The sequence below is a fragment of the Lissotriton vulgaris genome, unplaced genomic scaffold (assembly GCF_964263255.1).
Source record: "Lissotriton vulgaris unplaced genomic scaffold, aLisVul1.2 SCAFFOLD_3243, whole genome shotgun sequence".
Classification (NCBI taxonomy): domain Eukaryota; kingdom Metazoa; phylum Chordata; class Amphibia; order Caudata; family Salamandridae; genus Lissotriton; species Lissotriton vulgaris.
The window spans coordinates 199,785-225,154 of record NW_028242589.1 but is presented as its reverse complement, the minus strand read 5'-3'; the positions used below and the strand labels follow the sequence as shown (position 1 = coordinate 225,154).

At 44.7% G+C, this 25,370-nt stretch overlaps 1 protein-coding gene across 1 annotated transcript in view; it reads right to left on the bottom strand.

Annotated features, from left to right (window-relative positions):
• Window positions 1–2,576: 2,576 nt before the first annotated feature.
• Window positions 2,577–25,370, bottom strand: part of LOC147668900 (tetratricopeptide repeat protein 39A-like) — a 95,029-nt gene continuing 72,235 nt past the window's right edge. The window contains exons 9-17 of the mRNA XM_086948369.1: window positions 23,127–23,194; window positions 20,851–20,910; window positions 20,089–20,250; window positions 18,808–18,899; window positions 18,299–18,419; window positions 18,095–18,206; window positions 7,723–7,837; window positions 5,306–5,422; window positions 2,577–4,653 (exon numbers count right to left, since the gene is read on the bottom strand). Coding sequence (XP_086804495.1) covers window positions 4,524–4,653; window positions 5,306–5,422; window positions 7,723–7,837; window positions 18,095–18,206; window positions 18,299–18,419; window positions 18,808–18,899; window positions 20,089–20,250; window positions 20,851–20,910; window positions 23,127–23,194 — 977 coding nt within the window. The 3' untranslated portion in view covers window positions 2,577–4,523. The remainder of the gene's footprint in view (window positions 4,654–5,305; window positions 5,423–7,722; window positions 7,838–18,094; window positions 18,207–18,298; window positions 18,420–18,807; window positions 18,900–20,088; window positions 20,251–20,850; window positions 20,911–23,126; window positions 23,195–25,370) is intronic.

Genomic DNA, 25,370 nt, shown 5'->3' with positions numbered 1-25,370 from the left:
GGTCTTGGCATGCATGAGATCACACTTCTCACACAACCCAGTTTCATGTTTGGACTCCAAATATTAGAGACTGGCTTCACAGTGTCCATGGGCAACACCTACTTGCTGTAGGAATTACACTGTTTAAACCTTGAGATCTTTAACAGAGACACGGTACAAAATATCACATTTTGAGGAATCATTCAAAGGAGAGCAACTCCAGACCTGCATTAAATGATTTATTTTCAATTTCATGTAGCGCGGTTATGGCCAGAAGGCATCATTACTTACTTTACCTCTTCCAATTTTAAAAGAGTTTTTCGTCTCTCTTTGTCTGATCCACTTTCTGTCTGACCATTGCACTTGAATTTCCAGCTGTTCCTATAGTGGAGTAGCTTTCACCCTAGGAAGGGACACCTACTCCACTAGCAGATGCTCAACAGTCATGCAGTATGTCTGAGGCAAAGGGCAGTGCTAAACTATTTTTGCTGCAGAAGCAGTGCATGAAATATATTGCAACTCATGCCAACATCCACAGACGAGGCAGCCACCACTCTCATCCGCTGCAAATATAAAACAAAGGACGCAGTAATATTGCACAAACTAAAAATTATTTTATTTTATACAGAAATAATGACTATATTTACTTATTCATGTATATAATATATATTAAAATATTTTTACAGACCTTGGACCATGGTCTGAAACTTATACTTGAATTTATATTTAAATTACAATCATAACAAGGCACGGCCTTTTATTTAAGCAAAAGAAACCTGGATGGCAATTTAACCAAGAACAGGGAACGTTTGTAAAAATAGCAGCATCCAGAATTTCCAGTTGTAAAGTTGCAGACTGGGAAGCTTGAGAAATCCTTCATTTTTTGGCATCAATCATCCACACATGAACGCTACGAAAGTTGTTGGCCTGTGACGTGACTAGAAAGAGCGTCTGTTAGTGAGGTGGTCACTGGCTGCACAATGAAAATATCTCTTATTAAATATTGTGAGGAGGTTTGGTTGGGTTTGCCTTAGTCACCTATGCCACCATTTTTATTCGACAATGAACACTAGAGACACACCCAAAAACAAAGTGTATGTTTGTGCAACAGTGGGTACAGTTGGATATGAACATGCTCCGAAAACAATTGCACTTGGGACAATAAAAAAATGAAAGCATTGTTGTAATTTAGAGATGGTTTCGCTTGTGTGCTTACAAGAGGAGACAAAAACGAGTGTTCTTGACAGTCTATGAAGAGCAACTCCTCTAAAAGTCACCTCTTTCTGATTGAGGCACCTCAGCTACTACCATAACTTTAGGATCACATGATGAATGTGGGTTTCCCAAGAACAGGTGGTGATGTCCCAAGTTATAAGACTATTTACTTTATGTTCTACTTTTAGTTAGGCAGGCATGAGTGGTGTTAAATTACCACCAAGCTGCAAAAATATTCTGGAATGAGAAAGGTCCAGCTCTGCGGCTGCATAGTATTACAAACTCAGTAAAAATACATCATGTGCCAATAGTGAGTCAGGCCTTATTACACCTTCTTCTTTCTTACCTGCGTAACCACAAAATTCATGCTTGCATTTGCCTACATTAGTTGCACCCAACATAGATCCTTTCGGCCTAGAGTCATGTCTTATTTTGAAGATAACAAGAGCCTATGCAAATGAGTAATTAAATTAATTTCATTTGAATTTATGTTGCTAACCTGAAAATCTGGAACAGATCTAACTAAATTCGACAAGACTGAATGAACTCTACAAACAAGTGTTGTGCTAAATGTTCGACTGGCCTGGGTTGCTCGGGAAAATGAGTGATCTTCCAACAGGTTTAAAGTATCTAGTTGGTTCTAACACGTTTGCACAACAGACTTGTCACAAGTCTAGCTCCAATTTCCAGCGTTTGCCAGACATTGAACTGTTAATCCAGGCTTTATTTGGCATACGTTTCTCTAACTTCCTGCAAAGCTTCCATGGCCTATAATCACGCCAAAGTTTCCATGGTCAAGGGTACATATGCTTCTTTAAAAACATTTTTCCTCTACTTTGCCCAACAAAAACTCTTTATATTGCTCCTATTTGTTAAAAATATTTTCCAAGCATTTGCGGTTTCCTTCAGATTTTTGATGGCACGTCGAAGTTTGAAACAGGGAGTGCAGTGTGCAGATACAGTAGAGGCAAAGGTGCAAAATTAACCTGCACTGTGCTTCCTAACAAGGTAATACAATCTGTTGCTTTGCACCTTTCTCTCTGTAATTAATCTAAATGCAATTTCTTTAAAGTCTCTAATGTCTTTTTACGAGGCAAGGGCAGATCACAAAATGGAAAGCTACCTGAGTTTGGAAACTGCCAACAAAAACATCTGCCACAAAAAAAGGGTTTTACTGTGAAACTAAAACAGTATGGAAAGAATTAATAGTAAGGAACATATCTAAACAAAAAAAATGTATGTGCTCTTGAAAAAGAGAAACTTCTGAAGGGGGTCAAAGCGAACCTAGATGGTTCTTTTCCATAGGAGAAGTAGCCCTACCATATATGGTTAAAAACTACAATTGAGTTTTAGGGAAATGCCCTGGGAAGGAGGCATTTTCCGCATCTAGCAGTACTGTAGCACCACAAGTTGGAAACAGGCCAATTTTGTACTGTGGGGTTCCCAGAGAACCTACACAGCCTTTCATGACACAATCCAACCCTGCTGACCATTAAATTCCTAAGGGCCTCATTTATGAGAAGTGTCGCATCGCTGTATGAAAGCAGCAATGAGACACTTCTCAGTATGCCCTCCTTCCGGCACGAATGATGCGTCATATTTACTGTATACCACATCATGTTGCAAGGAGTGACAGATACGTCAGTATTACTGAAGTATCCATCGGCGCAAAAGTGGCACATTCCTGGAGTTGTGTCAGAAGTGTGACGCAACTCCAACAACGTTCCTTTCACTTGGGGCAAGTCCCATGTGAAAGGGCCTGCGTCACCCTCACACCTGCCATGAGGCAGGCGTAAGGTTTTGACACATTGGCGTTCTCAAGGTGGTGCTTTGGAATCTCATAGATTTCATTGCCCTACTCTTATGACCCTTTCTTGCAGGGGAACGCTCACCCTGCATACATTATACCTGACGCAGGTATAATGTAGCACAAGGGTTTATTAAGTGACGCATCTGCCTAGATGCTTCCCTTCGTAAATATGGTGCATTATTTATGCTGCGTCTCTAAATGTGTCGCAACGTGGCACAAAAGTGACACAGGCCTTCATAAATAAGGCCCTAAGTAGGAACTGACAGCAGCACAGCAAGAATGTAGATGATGACACTTTTCTGCAGTCACGAGTCAAACATGGTATAAGAAGCATTAATGCATTTCAAAATAAAGCATATGTAGGGCTGGTTGGAGACCAGTGGTAACACAAAAAAGATGCAATAACGTTCAAAATATCTGTGGAACACTGCAGTTGGAGACAAGGCTGGTATTGCGAGATTTGGAAACAGGGCATCAAGTTTAAGAACTACATTCAAATATACATAACTATCAAATCATTTTTCGTTTCTCTGTTATGGCAAGAATAAAAAAAAACATGAAAATAGTAAAATGCTTCTGTCCAAAGTCGGGTAAAAAAATAACATGCCAGTGATCACAAACACATGCCTGGTGATTTCCCCACAGAATTGAAGCACGCTCATTAAATCGCCCAAAGGCCTTCAGAGGGGGTTAGAGACGCTGGAAAAAGTAGGGCTGCCTCTGCAGTGTAGAACATTACTGCAACAGAGCCAAACTGACTTGGGTTGCTTGGCCTTTGACAATGCCAGGGCCTGAGAATCCAGACAGGAAATGGTGAAATGGAGGGACTTCTGCGATTTCCATTGCAAATGTAACGTTTTGTGTCATAGTTCCTTACTTGGGACAAATCATACTAGAACCAAAGACATGCACCTGAGCATTGGGCTCTGTGCTAGCCCAATTTAGTCCATTAAGGAAAATAGTTAATCCTGTGCGCCTCTTCAACGATTTTTATAGATGTAAACTTTCACATGGTATACATTCCAAAGCTGGCCAAGATATATTGGGTACCTTGGCCCAGGTGTGTCTCAAACGAAGTCTCTCATTGTGCACAAATCCTGTTAATCGCACAGCATCTAAAAAAAATAGGTCTTTGATGCTTATGCCTTAACATAGAAGGTGTGCTAGACCGGTATACTTGAGAGAACCCATGCATACTCATTGGTATTAGGATAGTCTAGTAACCTGGATATCATGCACATAGAGGCTGCAATAGGGGGATGCGCCCACTCTTCCAGAACATGGATGAGATGATTTCCAAGGCCCTCAAAGAGTCGCCACGCCTTCTTCCTCCAACATAAAATGTATGGCTTTTCTCACTATACGAAAAACACAAAGGTGCATCACAAGTGAGGCACTAGAAACCAACATCGGGCAAGGCCAGTTCTGTGATTGGTCTTTGATGTGTTATTTCGGCAGCTGATGTGTTTGGTGAACACAGGAAATGAAGCTTTTGGAGGACGAAGAAGGTAGACCTTAATTAAAAGGCGGTGCTGCAGTCTCCTTCCTCTGTGACAGTATCTTCTTGCTCGCCAGCTTTCAGCTTTGTAAGGGCTGCATGAATCCGGAAGAGGGTCCGTGATTCCATCGAGTAATTCTTATAGTTGTTTCTGGAAAAACAAAAACACTTGGAAATGAAAATGCAAAGAACCTTGGTAAGAAAGCGTAAACCAAAAAAGGTAACTGTACAAAAAGACGCACAAACTCCTATTTTCGGAACTTTCGACTGTATGGAATACAGTTTTACTAATTGGACAAGAAGTCAGATTATGACCTGCATCACCCCTTCTATAGGTTGCAAGTTTTACAAGGTACCCAACTTGCTCACTGCGAGAATCCAGCTTATTGGAATTCATTTTTAGTGGCATTCGGTACAGGCTCCACCTGAACACCAACTCTCCATAGTAAATGCAAAACCCTCAACTTCTACTGAGTTGCCTTCCCTCAAATGCACTCCTACTCTGTCCTCCACATCCCAATGTGACCACAGCCCTAGTATCCTGCTACTGCTTCTCAAGATCTCCATTGTCGCAACCCAAACTGCTTTAGTAGCTCAGGCCCAACTATTCTGATACTCAATAATCTCCATTAAGAAAATAAATTAGTTGCTTATGACCCCTACACAGCCTGCTCATGACCCAGCTGTATCCAGTTCTGCGGGTTTGCGAAACCTCGCTACAAATTTCCTGTATGATGAGAAGAGAAAACCACTCGTGTGTAATGTAGCACTAAATGAATATCCTTTTAAAACAGTGAACTTACTTGGCCCGCCTCAGATTGTGAATGGCCTCCTCGCCACGACCTTGTTGTATGTAAAGAAGGCTCAGTTCAAGCAGAGCGTTGGGGATCAAGTAGTGGTCATATTTTATCTTCTTCTCACTGCAGCAAGAGGGAAGGCAGGAAAAGGGTTGGTTGACAAGGTGTACACATACTCCCATTTCGATTGATCCCATACCTCTACCCACCCAGTCTCACCGCAGCTCCTGACCCAACTTAAATCACAGACACGCCACAGTGAGTCCATTGAAATTGGCAGCTATTTTGGGCTTTCAAGTGTGCAACGTAGTACCCTATCCAGAAGCCAAGGTACTCATACTTGTTTTATTTTAAAGTGTCCACGTTTATCAGTGATGTAGGGAGGCTGGGAGCCCAGTCTGTGGTTAATTCCGATGTGGAATTAGTAGGTATGTGGCTAATTATCAGAAGACTCCAGCACTGGCCGTCCGAGGGGCTTGCTCGACAGCCATCTCCATAACAGAGCGTAGATCAGGAACTTGGTCGACACAGGCTTACATGGCTGAAAACCAGGGCTGAGCCAAGATGTCCCTGCCTGCCTGTTAATATGTTATGTTATGTGGTTTTGTAAAGCGCACAGCTGCCCCAGCAAAGGGGCGTCCCGGTGCTAATAGCCAAACATAGGCTTCGCTGAACTTACTTTCTGCCTGCTTGCCCTGCCTCTTGAGAGCACTAACCTCTGACTTGCTTTGCCCACCTAGAAGACTAAAAGAAAACTGCATAAGATTTCAGGGAGCCCCGAGAGGCCTCACATCTCTTCCTCCTGTAGGCCGGAAGCACAGTTTGAAGTTCCAGCAGACATTTGTCACACCAATTCCCTTCGTTCATCAACTGCCCTGCAGGTCAGAGGCCCATGATTAATTCTCCACATCTAGTGATTATGGCTGTAGGCAAGAATCTAGGAGTCAGGGCCCTGGCTCAGCCAAATTATTTTCTATCCTATTTGCTAAGTCAAAGAGGCACCATAAGATTTAAGTGTATATTCTCTCTCCCAGAGAAACACAACTTAATCATCAAGGGACCGCCAACAACTTCCATCTTGTACTCTTCCCCATAAAGCCCTGCGATGGGAATAAAACCCTGCATGCACTTTTTTACAAATTCCAACAATGCCATACAAACTACAGCTCCCAGCAGCACTCTGGAGCAGGCGGGTGGATGGGATCAGTGTGTCAGGCTTAGACGTTGAGTGTCCCCAGTCCTGACCCAGGTGGGACTCCATTAACACCTGCTTGGTATTCAGTGTTGGGAATATTCTTCTACACCCTATGTCCAAAACTGTGCTAACACACCCGCTAGTACAGTGGTTTGTGAAATATCTAAACACTCACTCTTGAACCTCGCTCTGAACCAAACTAGTCTTCCTGCTTCTTTATTATGCTATCCATTCAGGTCCAGTTTCATGGTAATCTTCACATTTTGAATCCTCCATCTATCCTTCCACTGTTAGTTCTAATGAACACTCGAGTCTTTTGCAGAATCACTTCTTTTCTCGTTTGTTTACTTCGAATTAAAGTAACCATGGCGCCCATGGGCTGACACCCCGATGAGCGGGGAGACAGATGGACCGAATGGGGCACTGAGAGGCGAGACGATTTTTGATGTGTCGCAAAAGTTCAAGCAATTAATAAAGATGCCTTTATATTCTGCATTTATCTTGTCACATTTGTTGGGCTTCTAAAACTCAGTGCCTGGATGCAATGCAGCTCTACAAGCATAACATAAAACATGCCCTCAGTTTATAATACCCTTTCACACCTAACGGAGCACAATAACCAAAAGCTGGAAAAGCAAAGGGAAAGAAACATAAAATATCCCACGCCTTACAAACAGAAGCAACCTGTGTCTGAGTCATCATGAACCAAGGATATCCAGATTGTAGGAAGCAAGACTGTCTCGGATAGGTGCTATGTGTCCCCTCGTAATGTCATCTTCGTAACCTCTGATGGCAATGCCCCGGAGTCAGCCGTCTTTTTGTACAGACGACCACCTATTGAAAATTCATCCCAGTACTGGGCTCGAGAAAAGTAGGTGTTCAGTGGATCACTGCACAAGATGACTCGCATCCTGGTTAATGTTCAGGTTGGAACAAGAGGGAGAATTGAAAGCGACCCCTCCCCTGTTCATGGGGTATAAATGGCCCAGTTGAAATTGAGAACTTAGTCAATTGAATCAAAGCAAGCTATTCCACTAGAATCAAAACGCCGGCTGATTCATGTGTCCAAGAGCACAATGGAGGTTGGCCCCCTTGCAATCCCCCCGACCCCTGGAGAGAAACTCCGACTTGTCCTGAATTCACTCAAAGTCCCTTTGTGTCTAAAGGACCGTAGGGCACGAAAGAGGCCTAGTGCTTTACGCTCCTGACCCCCCAGCTCTACCCTCACCTCTGGTGGATGTAGTTGAAGCACTGCTCGGCTTGGGTGGTGCGTCCAAGATGTTTCAAGCACAGCCCTTTCATGAGCAGCACGGAGCAGCAGTCGTCGTGCAGGTATTCGTTGGCTGTCAAGAAGAAAGAGATGGGAAGTGAACTATTCCTGAAGCGCTCCTTGATCTTTCAGCTGGGAGGATTACTTTTTAGTGTTCGCAGCAGTCTGGTATAAAAATGTTACCATCGTCCAACAACCTTCTTTCCATCCTACCCAAATTCATATACGCCCTCCTTTGGAGCCAAGATGCACCATGGAAGCATTCTCCAAAATCGCCACTGAAGTCGGTCTTACTGTGATCGTCCACTGTGAATCAATTCTACGCTGTTACTAGGGTGACCAACTGGCATTGCTGCAAATTCAGGACGGTGAGTGTAAAAATTCAGGACAAAGGGTCAAAATTCAGGACACAAATTCAGGACAGGAGGTCAAAATTCAGGACAAAACTTCAGGACAATAGGTACGTTTTACAGACACATCAGAGGTCGCGCAATAGTATATAAGTAAGCCCAGCCATTTTCAAACATATTCAACCATTTGCAAACCTATCCATCATGTATCCTTCCATCTATCATTTCACTCATCCATCCCTTCATCCATCCCCTCATCCATCCTTTCACTCATCCTCCATTATCCATCCATCCATCCATCCACCCTTTCACCCTATCCATCTGTACACTTATCCATCCACTCTTCATCCCATCCATCCATTCACTCATCCATTCAGCCATTTACCCTTTCACCAATCCAGCCATCCTTTCCCTTACTAATCCTTCCACCCATCCACTCTTTTAGTCATCCATCCATCCTCCCTTTCTCTCTCCATCGAACCTTTCACTTAGCCTTCCTTCCATCCATCCATCCACCCACCCATCCATCCATCTACTCATCCACTCATGAATCCATCCATTGCCCCTATCACTCATCCATCTATCATTTCACTCCTTCACACATCTATTCATCCTTTTGTCCATCTACCCTCCCTTTCACTCACTCATCCATCCTTACACCCACCCTTTCACTCATATGTCCATTCATTCACCCTTGCACTTATCAATCCATCAATCCATCCATCATTTCACTCACCCACCTACCCCCATCATCCACCCACCCACCATCCACCCACCCACTCATCCATCCTTTCACCCACCCACCATCCAATCCACTGATCCATCCTTTCACCCACCCACCATCCACCCACCCACTCATCCATCCATCCTTTCACCCACCCACTCATCATCCATACATCCTTTCACCCACCCACTCATCATCCATCCATCCATCCTTTCACCCACCCACTTATCCATCCATCCATCCTTTCACCCACTCTCCATCCATCCATCCTTTCACCCACTCATCATCCATCCATCCATCCATCCATCCATCCATCCATCCATCTGTCCTTCCCCTCATCATCCATCCATCCCCTCATCATCCATCCATCCTTTCACCCACCCACTCATCACCCATCCATCCTTTCACCCACCCACTCATCATCCATCCATCCATCCTTTCACCCACCCACTTATCCATCCATCCATCCTTTCACCCACTCTCCATCCATCCTTTCACCCACCCATCATCCATCCATCCATCCATCCATCCATCCATCTGTCCTTCCCCTCATCACCCATCCATCCATCCCCTCATCATCCATCCATCCTTCCCCTCATCATCCATCCATCCTTTTCCCTCATCATCCATCCATCCTTTTCCCTCATCATCCATCCATCCTTCCCCTCATCATCCATCCGTCCTTTTCCCTCATCATCCATCCATCCATCCATCCTTCCCCTCATCATCCACCCATCCTTCCCCTCATCATCCATCCATCCTTTTCCCTCATCATCCATACATCATTTTCCCTCATCATCCATCCATCCATCCTTCCCCTCATCATCCACCCATCCATCCTTTCACCCACCCCCTCATAATCCATCCATTCCCTCATCATCCATCCATCCATCCTTTCACCCACCCCCTCATCATCCATCCATCCACCCTTCCCCTCATCATCCATCCTTTCACCCACCCCCTCATCATCCATTCACCCTTCCCCTCATCATCCATCCTTTCACCCACCCCCTCATCATCCATCCATCCACCCTTCCCCTCATCATCAATCCTTTCACCCACCCCCTCATCATCCATCCATCCATCCATCCATCCACCCTTCCCCTCAACATCAATCCATCCATCCTTCCCCTCATCATCCATCCTTTCCTGTCATCCATCCATCCTTCCCCTCATCCATCCTTCCTTTCATCCATCCTTCCCCTCACCCATCCATCCATCCCATCCATTTATCCTGCCCCTCATCCATCCATCCTTCCCCTCCATCCATCCATCCATCCTTCTCCTCATCCATCATCCTTCCCCTCACCCATCCATCCATCCCACCCATTTATCCTGCCCCTCATCCATCCATCCTTCCCCTCCATCCATCCTTCCTTTCATCCATCCTTCCCCTCACCCATCCATCCATCCATCCCATCCATTTATCCTGCCCCTCATCCATCCTTCCCCTCCATCCATCCATCCATCCTTCTCCTCATCCATCATCCTTCCCCTCACCCATCCATTTATCCTGCCCCTCATCCATCCATCCTTCCCCTCCATCCATCATCCTTCCCCTCATCCATCCTTCCTTTCATCCATCCTTCCCCTCACCCATCCATCCATCCCATCCATTTATCCTGCCCCTCATCCATCTATCCTTCCCCTCCATCCATCCATCACCTCATCCATTTATCCTTCCCCTCATCCATCCATCCTTCCCCTCATCCATTCTTCCTTTCATCCATCCTTCCCCTCACCCATCCATCCATCCCACCCATTTATCCTGCCCCTCATCCATCCATCCTTCCCCTCCATCCATCCTTCCTTTCATCCATCCTTCCCCTCACCCATCCATCCATCCATCCATCCATCCATCCATCCCATCCATTTATCCTGCCCCTCATCCATCCATCCTTCCCCTCCATCCATCCATCCTTTTCCTCATCCATCATCCTTCCCCTCACCCATCCATCCATCCCATCCATTTATCCTGCCCTTCATCCACCCATCCTTCCCCTCCATCCATCATCCTTCCCCTCATCCATCCTTCCTTTCATCCATCCTTCCCCTCACCCATCCATCCATCCCATCCATTTATCCTGCCCCTCATCCATCTATCCTTCCCCTCCATCCATCCATCCATCCATCCCCTCATCCATTTATCCTTCCCCTCATCCATCCATCCTTCCCCTCCATCCATCATCCTTCCCCTCCAGCCATCATCCTTCCCCTCATCCATCTTTCCCCTCATCAATCATCCAGCTACCCTTCCACCCATACATCCAGCTATTTACATTTTCTCTCCATCCTTCCCCTCACTCATCAGTCCATCTATCCTCTCTCATTATCCATGTATTCAATCTTTCATTCATCCATTCACCCTTTCACTAATTCATCCAGCCATTCACACATCCCTTCACTTACTTACTCGCCCACCTTTCCATATTAATTTTGAGCTGAGCCCTTTTGAGAAGAGGCCCATCAAGAACTTCACCCTCGCTGCAGGGGCCGTTCCAGGACTGGGACAGAAGCCACCCAGGGCAGAGACAGGATCCACCACAGGGGAGGACAAGAGCCATCACAGGCGGGGGTGGACTGGAGCCACAACATGGGGGACAGGAGCCATCACAGGCGGGGGTGGACTGGAGCCACCACATGGGGGGACAGGAGCAGGAGTCATCACAGGAGAGGGAACGTGATCCACCAGGGTGGGCACAGGGGTGGGCATGCAGTATTCTAGTATCATCTTGGGCTTCTCGCCCCCTCCTGCACAAGACAACGAGAAGACAGGCTCTCTGACCAAAATGCCATCCCCCACTGTGATATACAGTACTTACAGGAGATACTCTAAGAGAACTGATTGAACTGATTGTCCTCCATACTTTGTTAATCAGTGTGGGTGCGATTGTGCCATTTCTTTATTGTATTACATTATGCATGTTTGAAGAACTGAGGTTTGCTTACAAATTAGTGACAGTAATTAAGCTCGGTGAAGAGAAGCAGGTGCTGCCTCGGTGTAATCAGGGGTGTAATCTAGCCGAGTCTTGGATGTTTGGGGCCCTGGGTAGAAATGGAATGTGTGAGCCCCCCTCTAAATAGCAGATACAAGACGCATTCAGGGCTGTTTGCATGTGAATGGATGCCCCCTGCTCCTGAACCTGCAGCCCCTCCCTCTGTCACCTTCGAGCACCTCTTAACAGCTCATCAAGGGCTGGAGGTGTGAGGGTTGCCCTCCCGCTGTGCCTATACAGTGCTGCTGGGGGTCGGAGCTTTAATACAGCATCGGAGTCAAGAAGGGAGGTGGGGGCAAGCTGTGCCCGGTTAAAATTACGGGCAAATGGCGTCCGTTAAAGAATCCTTCACGGACAACGGACAGACAGCCAAAATTACGGACTGTCCGTGAAATTTACGGACGGTTGGTCACCCTAGCTGTGTTACTAGAGTCTATCTGCCTTCAGCAGCTGCTACTTACCCTCCCTCCCCTCCGTTTGTGTATCAAAGCCTCTGTTTACACGTTCAAGGATCAAATCCTATGTCATACCTTAACTGACCACTGGATGTCACCACTGCACCAATATTGCAGTTTTTCTTTACCAGGCCATTTTCTTTTTCAGTGGAAGTTAGCGCAATCAATGACTTGGTAAGGGAATAGAGACACTGTGATCTTGACAGAAATTAATAGAATTCAAGGAACACTTCTGTCGGCTTGCGGTGTCAGTGGCGTAAACAAAATTATGAGACCCCTTGCAGAATGTTATCAGGGGCCCATTATTCTAACATATCACAGATATTCATTAGCCTTGGGCAGAATGGGGGTTCCCTGAACGGTGGGGACCCCCTGCGTCGCAGGAGCCTTTGTTACATATGCTGGAGTGGAGATAGAGCAATCGGGCGAGGCACCGCAGACCCATGAACCGCACCATTTTATCTGTGTAAAAAGAAGCTTTAATGAAACAGGTGCGGGTCACATCAAACAACCTGGCAACTGCTTCACAAATCATCTACAAGCTTCACTATACATTCTGGGCCTCATTTATGAGAAATTACGCATCGCTGCGTGAAAGCAGCCATGCGTCACTTCTCAGTGCGCACTCATTGTAACATACCTGATGCGTCATATTTAATGTATGACGCATCATGTCGCAAGGAGTTACAGATACCTCACTATTTCTGACATATATGTAAGCACAAAAGTGACGCATTGCTGGAGTGTGTCACAAAAGTGACGCAACTCCAGCAATGCGTCCTTTCACATGGGGCAAGCCCCATGTGAAAGGGCCTGCGTCAGTCTTACGCCTGCTGTGAGGCAGGCGCAAGATTTTGACGCAACAGCGTCCTAGAAGTGACGCAGTGAAATCTCATAGATTTCACTGCATCACTTCTGTAAGGCTTTTTGCGGGGGAACGCCACCTGCATACATTATACCTGACACAGGTATAATGTAGCGCATGGGTTTACAAAGTGACGCATCTGCTTAGATGCGTCACTTTGTAAATAGTCCGCAAAAGGAGGCATGTTTGACGCCGCTGATGGGGCACATAAAGTGACGCATCGGAAGCGCAAAACTGACGCAAGGCCTCATAAATGAGGCCCTTAATATGTATCTACCAACCAACACCCCCTATCTTAAACCCAAATGTGTTCTTTCTGGATGTACGTCCTAAATCAATCTCCCCACTTTCATACGTACAATGTCATAACTCTGGCCTTCCTGGCCAACAGCTCTTGACCAACTTCTTGAACTTGCCATGACAATATCCTTCGAGCTGATCTGCGTGACCAGTAGCAAAACCAACCTTGCAAGCAAAAACGAACCTAGGGCCTCATTTATGAGATTTTGCCGTAGGTAAGCGCAGCAGGCCTTCCTGCTGCGCTTCCCTACGGCAAAAGAAAAGGGCAGGAATGCGCCGTATCTATCAGATACGGCGCATTCCTGTCCCTTTTCCCTGCACTGGCGCACAATGGGCTGCCTGCGCCAACGCAGGCACCTTTGCATCATGTTGCAAGGGTGCCTGCGTTGCGGGGATGATTATTTTTTACAGGAAGGGAAACTTTTCAGTACAAAAATAATCACAGGAGGCTTTCCTCTTTCTATGTGTGCTGCAGAATGCAGCACACATAGAAAAAGGAAAAACAATGAGAAATAAAGACATTTCTCCCCGTTGCGCCTCCCTTACATCTTCCCTGGGGAGGTGTAAGCTTTTGGAACTGCCTCAGATTTACGATTTCTCGTAAATATGGGGCACTGTCAAAATGCCATGGATGTTGCTGGGAACGCCCCCAGCAACACCCATTGCACGCCCCTTTAACCCCTTCGCTGCTGGCCCGTTTCCGCCGCTGTGCGGTAAACAAACGAACAGGGCGGGGCCGTGACGAACCCCAGCCGTCATCAGCACCGCGGAGCGTGACGGTTGGGGTTCGTCACCAGCATACAAGGGGTTAATGCAGAACACTACGTTAAAGGGACTGATATGTAACAGGCAGCATTAAGCCAAAAAAAGTGGCTTAGTGCTGCCTGATAAATATTACGCAGGCTTCTGCGCCACGGAACGTCACAAAAAGTGGCGTTCCGATGGCGCAAGGGCCTCATAAATGAGGCCCCTAAAATTTACCAACCTGCCAACCTTATAGCACCTGCTCACCAGCGACAACTTATACAAATCAATAAATCCACCCTACACCATTCCAGTCAGGCACGAAAAGCAAATGTCATTTAACATGTCCACTGGAATAATGCAATTCTGCGTCCACTGACTTTTATGCAAAATCATTGATTTGCCGTATTTGCCACATAATCCGTCATCTGCAGATTTAAAAAAATGGTTTCTAGCTCAATGGAACCAAAAGTTACTCAAAACATTGCAATATGTGTTCGTCTGCAGTGGAAGGCCCTTTAGAAATAATAACTGGTCATCTTTTAGTTTCTTATTTCTGTATTTGGTTGTTAAACTGGTCCTAATGAAGTGAAATCTTTGCCCAGACAGTATTACCGTGTGTAAAAATTACAAAATAATGAAGTAATACTATCAAAAAATGAGCAGCATCATGCCGCAAAATGTGCCTTTTCATGCTGTATAATTTAGTAAACCTGCTGCATAAATTGGTGATTCTCCGACGCATAATTTCCGTGACCCTGCATATAACCTCAATCCCACCCACAGTGGTCCACAGACCGCATCACACGTCCAAACAGCCCAGGGGAGAGAGCTCTTTCATCGCCTCCACCCAAGCCCCAATGTAGTCCATAAAGGTAGAAGTTCAATTGAAGTTAAAGGTTTTTCTTACGATCTTTTTGGGGCAGATGCAGTGAATTTCTTCTCCTCTTCGTAAACATAAACAGACTTGTTGAGGAAGTCACACAGAGCAGCCACATTCGTTGCAATGGACTATTTTAAACTCGTATTTTTCGATTCTGCGGATTGACAGATCACATACCACCATTGTCAGAAGGAAGGTGCTTCAGAGACATTTTCTATCTTTTTGAGAAGACTATGGTGCACTGTTTTGCGCACGATAAGGAGACAGGAGTTGACTTCGTTAGTAGTCAAACCCAATCCCAGTTTCAAGTCCGTGTGCCTCCGAATGCAGGGGCAGACGGTGGACGTGGTCTAACTGGAGCTAGTAAAAAAGGACAATTATCTAGCTTTTCAATTTCAAACAGGATTATTTTCAAATATCCAGTTTCCCTATGCATTGTGGTCCAGTTGTAATAAAACCAAAGTCCATGCTTGCTTTCTCGAACATCTCTCAAACCTATCTCCAGAGAGTTTAGAAGGCACCCCGAAACGCTACAAATGGCTGGGATCATGGGGCTTGATTTGGAGCAAGCCGAGGTGCCTGAATCTAGCCTCAGTGCATCTGGTCAATGAAGTCTAGCCCACACAATATGGTCCCTCTAGAAGCACGGTTAGGTGGACTTGATTAAAGGCATAGCTCACTGTTCTAGCATGGCGATGTAACAAAGAAGATTCTCGTAGTAATCTCAAACTCAGCGTATTTGTGAAACGATGGTGTGGTAGCAACTGGCTCTTCCACCTAACCCAAGCCCTAACACAGATTACATCCTTCTTTTCGGGAAGAATAAAATCCGTGGCCTTGGGCCATTATGAGTCCTCTCCCTGTCACTTCCTTGTGGAGTACCACAGGGCTCTTCTATCAGGCCCACACTATTTCATATATATGTTACAGAACTGGCCAATCTTATCAGATCTTTTGGTCTTTCTCTGACCTCTTACGCGGACGATACCAGATAATTCTGTCAGCCTTCAGAAATGGCGATAATATGGCACCCCAACTCCACAACTGCATGCTAGCCGAAGGGTCTTGGGTGAGCTCACATTGCCTAAAATTGAACTCTGGTAAGACAGAGGTAATCCTTTTCGGAAACATTTCTCCAATATGGTCCCCAGTTTGGTGGCCGTTTGAGATGGGGCCTTTGTCCATGCCGGTGATCAAAGCAAAAAACCTTGGAGTGATCATTGATGAAAAACTTAACTTAGGGCCGCAGGTTAACACCATCTCCTACCTCCAGCTTCTATATACTTAAATCCCTAAAGAAAACCTTGCCTTTCATCAAGGCCCAGACTAAAAAGACAGTCATTACTACCTTAATCCTATCTAAATTAGATTACTGCAGTGGTCTCTACCTGAACATGCAGCAAAAACATTTCAATAAACTTCAGACAGTGCAGAATGCGGCGGCCAGACTTATCCTAGGAATTCCCAAGGTCCACTCAGTGGCCAAGGATATTAGAAACCTTCATTGGCTTCCTGTAAGAAGTCGGATTACATTGAAGGCCTTATGCATTACCTCTAATGCGTTTCACAGTATAGGTCCTCATTTCCTTAGTCAATCGTTTAAATGGTACTCTCCAAACAGACTCCTTCACTCATCTGTGGCCAATCTTATGATGCTTCCCAGAGTCCGAAAGACTAACTGGGGGGTCAGAAGCTTCATCGCAGGATCCACTAAACTATGGAAAAGCTTACCAACCCATATAAGGGATTTGCCCACACTGACTGCCTTCAGGGAAATTCTTAAAACATGGTTATTTATTAACTAGGGCTGGATCTATTGATCTATTGCTCAGGATAGCTAGCGCCAAGACACCTTTGGGTATTCGTGTGCTTAATAAATTGCTATAAAATAAACAATATTTACTGAGAACCGCTTGTGCTTACAACATTCTATGATGTGCATGTGGCACAATTAATATCACTACACTCTTCCTTACAAATAACAATATTGCAGTTTAACGCAAAATCATTTAGACCTTTGGGTGAATTAATCCGTCGGCCTAAACGTGTAACAATAGAGCCAGTATCAGCTGCACATTTGTAGCAGTGTTCTTTGAACTGCATTCTTCTTGTGCAACATTTACACGTGGTTTACAAAAATTGGTAGTCATGTTTCCCGTTGGCAAATTCACCATTATCAACCATATGACTGCAACTTCCATCTTGTGTCCTTGTGCTCAATATATATATTTGGATGCTACAATTTCTATTTAAAGTCCACCTCTTCCCTTCTTCAGTTCATACAGCATTTCCCTCCCTTTTTCTTACTCAGCCTGCATCATTAAACTTAGATTCACCATTTGAACTCCTACAAGGTTTCCTTACTCTGACAAGACAGCCAACATATATATTACCTTTGATACCATGTTTACGGTGACCACAGTTTGGTTGGCTTTCCACGCAACGTTTAATTATGTCGTTTTCAACTTCCTGTCTCCAATCCGATTCACTTTGGAACATGTAAAACCGCTCACTTCACGTATGTATTAATAATCGACATAACACAGAACACATCTCTCTTTCTCTAAGTCGATAAAAGGGTGTTTTTAGAGTGGTGTGGAACTAATAGGCCAAGTCATAGCTTGAGGGGAATCAAACACATTTTAGTTGTTGGAAAGAGCTCACTGCTAATCCATTGTGCTTTAACCATGTGAATTCATATCCCATCCTTGTCGCCAGTGTAATAAAGACATTAATCTAGACAATCATCATTGTTGAGCTGAGTGTATTCGTGAAGTGACTGTGTCAGCAGCTGGAGATGCCCAGCAGTGGAAGCAACCTCCAAGGTATAACTAGCAGACCTACAGAGCACCACGAGCTCTTGCAACATTCTATGATGGCCGTTCGATAGGAACTGCATCACAACGCACATCTCGTAGAGCCTGCTCAGTACGGCGCCCCATCCCCTCCGTTGGCCTCAACTGTTTTCCCAGCATACTGAAATCGTTAAACAGGTACAAATGCTTTTGCTTACCTGGAGAGCCTTGTAGAGCACGCTCTGTCTGGCAGAGCGTCTCCAGTGTCTCCTCCGCCAGCTTTGCCTGCTTGCCCAGCACAGTGAAGCCATTCCACATGTACATCATCTCCTGTGGAGAAAAGAGTCCACGCACCATTAACATCCCAGAGGAGGAAGTGTCGCTTGAACCACTGGGCTCAATCACCCAAAAGGACCTCTTACCAGAGCTGGCACTGGGAGCCGCACTGGGTGGTTGTCCTTGTATCGTCTTGCTTTCCGGATGGCAAACTTCTCTGTCGGAGGAGACTTCCCGGCAATCCTCTGCTTCAGAGATGGCACAAGTCTAGACATGGAGGAGATGACGTGTTAGTGCACCGGGACTGGCCTTTACTGGTAAAGTTGCATGCTAGCCCACTAGTAACATGTCAAAGCATGAATCAGGTCAGGATTGGGGTGCACTTCCAGATCTAAGTGTATGTTTCAGTTGCCTTTGTTGATATGTACTGATAGATGTGTGTGGATGACAGTGCTTGAAATGAGGGCAAGGACTGAGGTGAGTTGGCAAAGATGAATGCTTAATTCAGAATAGGTTAGAGTGAAACACAATTTGGAGTGACCAAACTGCTCCCTACACAGTAATCACATGGTCTACCCTGACAGCAACACTTCTTGAATTGGGTAACATACCTGTCTAGTGGCAGGAGATTTTTAGTACATTGTCCCCCCAGTACCTGAAGAGCTCCACCTCCTGCTCCCCAAATGGGCGGGATTCTTCGGGGGGCAGCATGCTCAGGAAGGCAGCCTTCATATAAACGTACATTGCCTGAGGAGGGAAAAGAAGAAAGCATTGCTAGAGCTATCAACCAACAACAGTAAGCACTGCAGAAGCGCTGCAGTAACTCCTGATACTCTGTAAGCAGTCTATGGAGGCCATAACACTCAAACGCCCTACAGTGACAAGCATGCATGGTAGGAAATCGTGGTGGGTTCAGCTGCCTGCGAGAACAGTGACCACCTACTGGCAATAAGCGCTCTACTCATCAACAGCCAAAGCAAAAATCTGGATGAGGCGAGAGAATGTGGCCCAAAGGCTAGGTCGGTCGAACTCTAAGCTGGGGAACCGGGCTCGAGTCTCGGCAGGGCCGCTTAACATCCTGTGATTCTGGGCAAATGACAATCTGCCTGTGCCTAAAATTAATGTGTCCGTCTGTAACACAACTGGTTCTCATGTAAAGTGCTCTGATACCTTCAAGTCTTGTTTGCGCTATATAAAACAAAAAAAATTACGAGGCATGCATAAGTTGCGGAGAGGCATATGCTGCATCAAGAAAACATATAGACCAGCCATCCAGCCCTCATCTACACGTTTCGACACATCACCATCTACATGAGATCAACACTCCAGCTGTTAGACACTAAATCATTCAACATATAGGCAATGAAGTTAAAAGGCAGTGCACTACACAGCCTCGTGAATTTGGGAATCTACTTGCAAGTGGAAAGTTTGGTGGTGGCAGATGCTGAAAAGCGGTGATTAGTTCCGGGTATTTGGTCATGTTAAGGGGTTGTATTGAGCTAGATTCACATTTTGAAGGGTGTTGGACTCTAGTATGAAGGATTGGAGGCACAGTGTGGGTCAGCGTACGTACAGCGGTAAAGTTTTGGATAAGGGATCGTGCGATGGCTTTGGATATGGTGAAAAGAAGTTGTGTTCAAGGTGCAAGCTTTATGATTGGTCAGGAACAGAAGTCTGAATAGGTCCTCAGATACATTCTGAAGCATCATATAAACTGCAACAACACTCCTGGCCCTGAGCACTCATGGGCTCCACAATTCCCTACCAACAGCTGCCTTTCTACAAGGAAGCCCCCTAAGAATACTTCTTATTTACTGCTGCAACTTTAGCCTGCCACTGCACTACATGCTGCAGATGCAGCCACCCCCAAATCTGTCTTTCACACTCCTGGCCCACTAACTGCTTCTCAGTACTGTACATCCTGACAAGCTATTACCTTGGACCAGCGGCTCTCCTTGCTCAGAAGGTCTGCATAAAAGTAGGCCATTTTCCACATCCCCTTATAAGCAAAGCACCACATCAGTTCCCAGTAGCACATGTGGTGAAACTGCTTCCATGCCTGCTGGGCAGCACATCCTTCCTCAAAGAGAGCAATGGCCTAGTGTGAGACACAGGATGTCATTGTTAAGCCTGAGAAATATCATATAGATAACTGAGAGTGAAAGCAAGACTAAAACAAAAAGAATGCTGGGATAAAGCTACAGAGAAAGCCGGGTAAACAAAAGCCAGAATCAACCGACATTAAAGCACATACACGAAACAGAAATAAGGCTAGATTAGTCCAGAGAAGGCACAGAGGGAGAAAACTAGGATTAGCCCAAAAAACCAGAATGAATATACGCTAAAGAGATTATATGTCCATATTAAAGCCACAAAGCCTATGAGACCCTATTGGAAGCTGGTCTATTGTGTCCCTCAGAATTTGGGGACTTTTTAGTAGAAATCGAATACGCTGCAACAAAATATACTAAAATATAATGCAATTTTACAAGAAAGTGTTCCAGCTTCAGCTACTAATACAAAGCAGGTATGAACCAGAGAGGAAGAAGGAAAAAAGAGAACAAGCGTAACTTATAAAGGTCACCAGACCACATGAACTAGATGAAGCATGAGCATGCAAGAGTGCACAGATATCCATTCCTGCATCTCAGGAGATCAGAGTTTTGATCCCACCATTTCTTTCGGGAAGAGCACTTACCTCATCAATGTTGCCTTTTATCTCTTCTATTCTCCCAGCGAAGAACAGGAAAATAGCGCTCTGAAAGGGGATGAGACAAGGTCCATTAAGTCCTACCAAGAGTCCTACTGTACAGAAATCGTTGAAAGGAGCATCGCCAACACTGTGTAGAAACAGATTCTGGCATCTTGCTTACCACTTACATTGTGCCATTGTAATGGCAACCCTCAGAAATGTTGACATGGTTGAGATGTCTAAAAAAAAAAAAAATCAGTGAACTCCAAAAAGAACAGTTTAGCCGGAACTGCCAAACTAAGTCCTCCCGGCGAAACCGGTCCTGGTTTGCTTGTCTTATGGTTCAGGAAGGACCTGCTTCGCAGTACGGATGGAAATATTCTCATTGGATCAGGGTCAAGACTGATTTGCAGATAGCAGGGTCAAAAACTGAGGTGGCATGCTGTGCAAAATAACAATGGATGGGGATGTGGCCCAAGTAATTACCTTTGGCTAAGATTAATTCAAGCATTCCATCCATCACTGTTTGTATACTTTAGTGTGTCACCCTAAGTGGGATGGGTATGTCCAGATGTGGGTCCTGTGCACACTGTCACTGGAACCAAGCTGTACATGGATGATAAGCCTATAAATTAGGGCAAAACCAGTCCTGGGTTGCTTGTGTTCTGGTTCACAGAGGACCTGACTTGTTTGTGAGGTGTGGTGGCTGGGCCTGTTGGCTATTGGTGAAATGAGGGTTGGATGGAGCCCAGGTTTACCCTACTAATCTTGGGTTCCAGAGTACCATGCTACTCGTGGAAAAAGGGCTCCAATGCCTAGTCAGAGGTCGTAACCCAAATATACATACCTATACAATAACATTTTTCCCGTTAACCAGTTTTCTAAGTTTCTATATTTCTTTCCTAGTCTTTACCTCTCTAGTTTTCACCTTGCCCTTCACATTATTTAATTTGTTCTCTTATGGAGTATTTTTTTCACATATTTGTAAGCCATATGGAGCACCAATATAATAATCAATGGTTTGATTGGTCTCCGGTAATAATGTTCACCTTGGCATTGTACTACCTGAATAAAATGTATTGGGACTTAAAAAGAAGGGGAAAAAAGGACGAGATATCATGCTCATAGGGAATCCATGAACTTTCGCTCCAAGAAAGCATTTCTCAAGTCAAAATACCTATAAAATATAGATCACCGGCACTTTGTGAACTTACTGCCATTACCATTTACAAAATAAAACAAATCAGAGGATTTTGTGTCACAGAATTTGGGATGATGATCATCAATGTAAATGGACTAAAATCCTCAATGAACAGGAACAAATATCTATAACAACGAATGTTATCAATTAAATGCATTGCCAACAGTTACCATTCAGGGTGACAGTAAATAAGACAAAATCTGTACTGCAAATGTAATTGGTCCTTTTTAAGGAGTCAAGAAAGGAAATAGCGTCAATGTCGCTGTAAGCAAACCAATTGTAACCCTCCCATGTCTGACTAAAGCCAGGAGTGTACTGGAAGCTGCTGTCACCAAATGGGAACATTTAAAAGAAACCAAGAAATATTAGTAAATTTGGAACGCTGACAATGCAACTTCAAAAATATATTATTTTGCCAATTAACTATTGATCGTGTAGTATACAACGTACAATTTTGAAATGTAAGAAATTTGTTGAACCCATATTTACAATTTTAATATCAGTCTAAGAGACCAGAAAATTGTATTAGTTTTGAAAATGAAAAGACAATTTAGAATGCTGTTAGAATTTATCATTCATGAGGACATTTGTAAGAAGTTAAAAAAGTAATTTCTGAAATCCCTGCTATTAATATTCACTCATGCACACACATCCCCATCACCCCGACGGCAATACCACCTCATCATTTCGAAATTCTGCCCCGTAAACAAAACATGCACAGTCACTCCAATGAGTAACAAACCCCTGCTTAAGGTAAAAAAAAATAAAAGTTGGTTAATTTGTTAGACTACGAATTTCAAATATAAAGTGGTAAGCAATCTGGAGCGTTCTGTGCGTAACAACCAAGGAATGGTGGCAATCCTACATCAAGGTACTTTAGTTCCTCAGATTCCCCAGCTCCATCAGCAAAATTCACAAAGTGATGTTCTACAATAATCCATGACCACAAATTCCAGGAGAAAAAAAAAACTGTTTACCTTAAACCAAAAACGATACCACTTGCTATCTCCCAAACCCGATTGGCTAACATACCTCTGTAGCTACAGAGACCCCTTTAAGTAATGCCTTCCTGCTGCCTTACCGTTGGGTAGCGGGTGAGGTATGGTTTGAGCAATGCTTGCGCCTCAGACTGGCTTTCTTCTCCGGTTCCTGTGAGAACACCAGAAGACATTTAAAATTACATCAATGTTGACAAGGACAGGCATTTGTCAAAGCAGGAAATTTCCATACGCAAAACAAAAAGGAGGGGGGCGTGAAGGAGGAGAAGAAAGAGAGTCAAGTTGAGGCTAAGTGGTGGTACGAAGAAGAGTATTTGTACAAAAAGAGAACACTGATCAGTGCAGATGGTTTGAAAAATAAATCATTTTTCAAAGCTCATTGCTCACGTTCATCTGCATATTGGCAGTATTACTGGTCAGATATAGTGATGTTTGTGCAACAAACATAATGCAATAAAAAAATCTAATGTATTTTACGGTAGTGTCATTTTAAATGAAATGCATAGGAAATTCCCTATTTAGGTAACGTCACACAGAAAACCAGAGTTCTGTAACAATTAATGTTCAATTTGGTAACATTGACAATTGAGTACATTACGTTACGTCAAAACAACATCTCTATTGTACACAGAGGTGAGCGAGCTGTAAAATAACAAGGAGAGTCGAGCCAGATCCGAGCAAAGGAGCGGCTCTGGCTCTAAGAGCCCTTAGAAGAGCAGATCCTTTAAACTTTTTGGTATGTAAATCATGCAACAAAGATTTTTAAGTGCTTTTTTAACACACACCTTAATTTGTCAGATTATTTGATAAGTATTTATAACAAGTTATAGTTTTAAACAAAAACTTAGAAATATTTCTGCCACGACCCCGATGACAATGCAATTAGTAGATTAGGAGTCAAGTCAAGTGTCATATGCCCCCTATATTTGGCCTAGACTCTTATTATAGATGGAGCAACATTATGGGCTATTAAATCAAACACAAGTGAGATTTTTCAATACTGCACACCCTAACTTCACATTTGAAGGTGGCCTCATATGTGATAGTGACCAAAATGGAGGCTCAGTGAAATAAAGTGTTTGCATAAAATCACTCTGCTTGGTCAAAGAGGTAAGCTGGGTTTGATCCAATGTTTCCCAGTTTCACGCTGTGCAAATTAGCCACTAGATGAATATCTCTATAACATCAAAGGGTAATGCTGTGCCCTTAATTCTTGGAGGATAACATTTAGAACATGAGTTGCAGGCACAATCCATATTTTATTTTGTGAGGTTGACATTTTTTTCTCTGTCATCCATCTGCACAGGAAGACACACCGCAGTATTTCCCAACATCCATCTGCACAGGAAGTGACATCACTGGATTTCCCATCATCCATCTGCACAGGAAGTGACATCACTGATTTCCCACCAAAGCCATCTTTAAAAAAAGTATTTAAAAGAAGAAACCAAGCAAGAGGACTTCAGTTCCCTTCATTCATCTGCACAAGAAGGGCCACCACTTAATTTCTCATCATTCAACTGCACAGGAGGTGACATTACTTCCAGTCTTTTGCCTACTTTAGTCAAGTCTCAAGGTTGTCCCCTTGCCTGGGCGTTCCCATGAAAGGCAGACACAGTCAAGGTTGCCTTTTGAGCCGGGGCGCTAGGTGCCGCACGAGCGGACTGGCCGCGGCTTTCTGAGGCTCCCGCTGTCCGGCTAATGATCCTACAATTATGCTGGGCTAAATGACCCTATGGGCATGTGAAACGGCGTGATATACCTGGCTGAATGTCCTGAGATATCTTCGCGCTGCAGATTTGGTGAGAGAAACGAGACGCGAGCTAGGTTTCAGCCACTCGACTAGTGGTGCGGATCTAGCTGGCACAGAAGGTGGTGCCTGGCAACGGCGTCTGAGACAACGCGGGAGCCGAGGCTTTCATGAGGTGAACGGGCCGCGCACCCAAAGCGGGCTGAAAGACTGATCGGATTTGCCTGATTGCTCGCAGAGACAGTTGCGGGAAGCAGATAAACACGCCGACGGCCCTGGCTGAGAACTCGCTGCCTTACATCAGATCACAAGTAAGGAGTTGCTGTCTCGCTCTGGAGGTGGGCTGCGGCGACAAAATGGCGGCGATGACAGCGACTCAGTGCTAACAATCTGTCGGAAGGTCAGAATATCGCCCCTACAGAAGTGTTTACGGTGTCCCTGCATACGCTACAGGCCTTCGCTGGATAGCGACACTAATTGTTGCATGATAACACTGCTGAGTACTATCGCCAAACCCCATTGCCGGCCGGGCGCTATACAGGCTGCGACTGTGCTGTGTACTTCTGTGTTCTTGACT